We start from the raw sequence: 2,722 nt of genomic DNA on the forward strand, positions 1-2,722 counted from the left end.
CTATGAGTAAAATTGTTGAGGGGGTTTAAAATATTCTCAATGCCGAACGGAGCCCGGGAAGAGTTGGGCGAACTCCCCAGTATGCTGCATTACGCAGTGGAACGTTCACTCTACGCACCGAAGTTTTTTTTCACCGTTGATCCGCTTAATTTTGCCAAATTTTTGTTGGCTGGGGGCTTGCTGAGATTCTCGGCTGATGGTAGTTCGGTGAAGTTTTGTTGAATTTCGAATATCAAATTTCGATGCCTACAGATGAACCTGCCCAGAGGCCGTGTGGTATCCGGCCAATAATTGAGCTACTGGGGTCCTGCTCCCATGTCGTAGGAGGCGACTGAAAGTAGGAGACCCTAAGTTAAGGTGTGGTTCCGTGCCGAGGACTTGATGACTGGAGGGTCTAAAATATGCCAGTCGCGCACGGAGCATTTCGAGTTTTGCCCCTACTGTGTTATGCGAATCTCTGACACAATGGACCATTCTTTTCTACGCAAATCATGGGAATCAGATGATCGTGTCCCATTTAAACCTAATATGGCTCGCTATATGCCGTAACATCCCAACTCGCTTGGTGTCATCTAGTTGTGCAATTTATGTTGGAGATGAAATGTACAGTTCTCTAATCAACAATGGTTAGAATAGCACAAATCAATCTCCAACATAAACGTACAGCAACTATGAATTTATCTCGACTCATGCAGGAAGGTAAAGCTTCCATAGCATTGGTTCAAGAACCGTATTTCCATAAAGGAAACTTCTATTTTGGAAAGTTACTTAACACTGCTTTCATTGCTTACAACTAGACAGGCATGACTAACCCACGTGAAATGCCTCGTGCTTGCATTCTTGCAAATAAGGCTATTGACGCGTGTCTCATATCGGAGCTCACAACTCGCGATATCTGTGTTGTCACAGTTACACTGACTGTCGGAAACGTAGACAATATATATATATATATATATATATATATATATATATATATATATATATATATATATATATATATATATATATATATATATATATATATATATATATATATATATATATATATATATATATATATATATATATATATATGTAGCACCTCAACGATCATCACCCTCGCAACCCACCTGCAATATCAACGAGGCTTCATCGCAGTGATCGTTCTCCATCTGTCGTGCTCGATGCACAGGCAGCGGCTATCGATCGAGTGATCGATCTTTATCAGCCGTACTCGATGCGCGATCTGAAGCCACCGAGATGCATTGTGTGGTGATCGTTTATTGGTCTGTTGTGCTCGATGCACAGACCGAAATCAAAAAAATCATTTGTTTAAATTCCCTATACCTTTGCCCTGTGTAAAATATTTTTTCTTGTTTTCTCGATTCTTGACTTTTGTATATAAGCCCGTAGGCAGTAGCAATAAATCGTTAGTTTACTAAATCAAACCCAACCGAATACTTCTACCGCGTTTCTAAACGATCCGATAACCATAAATTGGTGACCCCGTTTTAAAAAAATGGTGAACGAGGACAAACCAGGCACTGGAGCAGGCAACCCAGCGGTACCGGAACAGCAGCAGGAAGCCAACGTGGACACCCTAAACCTGCCACGACTGAGCCCGCCGGTGATGACGCAATCCAACATCGAGTCATACTTCATGTCATTGGAGTTCTGGTTTGCCGCTTCCGGTATTGGAAATGCCCACGACACCAAGAAGTACAACATCGTCATGGCACAAGTGCCACCAAGCAAGTTGACGGAGTTACGTTCCATTATTGAAGCCGTCCCGCCTGCCAACAAGTACGTGTATATCAAGATGAAGCTGATTGAACACTTCGCCGACAGTCAGCAGAAACGTTTGCAGCTCGTATTGTCTGATATGCCGCTTGGTGACATGAAACCGAGCCAACTTTTCAACGAAATGAGGAGAGTGGCTGGAAATTCGTTTTGTGAACCCGTGCTGCTCGACCTGTGGGCCTCCAGACTTCCACCGCATGCCCAAGCTGCCGTGATTGCCTCCAAAGGGGACCCGACAGAAAAAGCTACCATCGCAGATGCCATCGTGGAATCCATGGGCCTTCGTAGCATCAACACCATCGGTGCGAGCGCACCGAGCACACCAGCAGCGACCGCTAAAGTTACAACAGAATCGCCTCCTGACAGAATTGAAACGCTCCAGCGGGAAATCGCTCAACTGACCAGGATGATCAACAAAATGTTCCGCTCAAACGAAAACCCACGGGAGCGATCACGTTCCCGCAGCCGAAGCAAAGTGAGTAAATTTCGTGATAATGAACCGTCCTATGACGTCTGCTGGTACCACTCTAAGTACGGAGGGGAAGCACGACGGTGCCGTAAACCGTGTTCCTTCGGACTAGCAACCAAGCCCAGCAACCAACAATGACGTCGTCCAGTTGATCCTGCGTTGGAAATTGGCGAACTTTCCGACACAGCCACACTATTTCGCCTTAAGATCTCGGACACAATTACCAACATGAAATTCCTCATCGACACCGGTGCGGATGTGTCCGTCATCCCGAGAGATCTCAAATCAACCCGGATGAAACCAACGTCATTTAAATTGTTCGCCGCTAACGGAACACCGATTAAAGTGTACGGAGAAGTTATGCTGAAGGTTAGTCTTGGCCTCCGGCGTGAATTTCTGTGGACATTCCTCATCGCAGACGTGTCATCAGGGATCATCGGTGCAGATTTCATTTGCCACTACGACCTGCTGATT

The 2,722-nt window shown here is 45.3% G+C and overlaps 1 protein-coding gene across 1 annotated transcript; it reads left to right on the forward strand.

The window, feature by feature from the left end:
* Positions 1-1,498: 1,498 nt before the first annotated feature.
* LOC131680179 (uncharacterized) lies at positions 1,499-2,386 on the forward strand. The gene has a single exon (XM_058960897.1). It carries the CDS (start codon positions 1,499-1,501, stop codon positions 2,384-2,386), a length of 888 nt encoding a protein of 295 aa, XP_058816880.1.
* Positions 2,387-2,722: the final 336 nt, after the last annotated feature.

The sequence above is a fragment of the Topomyia yanbarensis genome, chromosome 2 (genome assembly GCF_030247195.1).
Source record: "Topomyia yanbarensis strain Yona2022 chromosome 2, ASM3024719v1, whole genome shotgun sequence".
Taxonomy (NCBI): domain Eukaryota; kingdom Metazoa; phylum Arthropoda; class Insecta; order Diptera; family Culicidae; genus Topomyia; species Topomyia yanbarensis.

Bases quoted from the DNA above. Each gene is read 5' to 3' on its own strand.
- LOC131680179 (XM_058960897.1), top strand. From the start codon at position 1,499: ATGGTGAACGAGGACAAACCAGGCACTGGAGCAGGCAACCCAGCGGTA.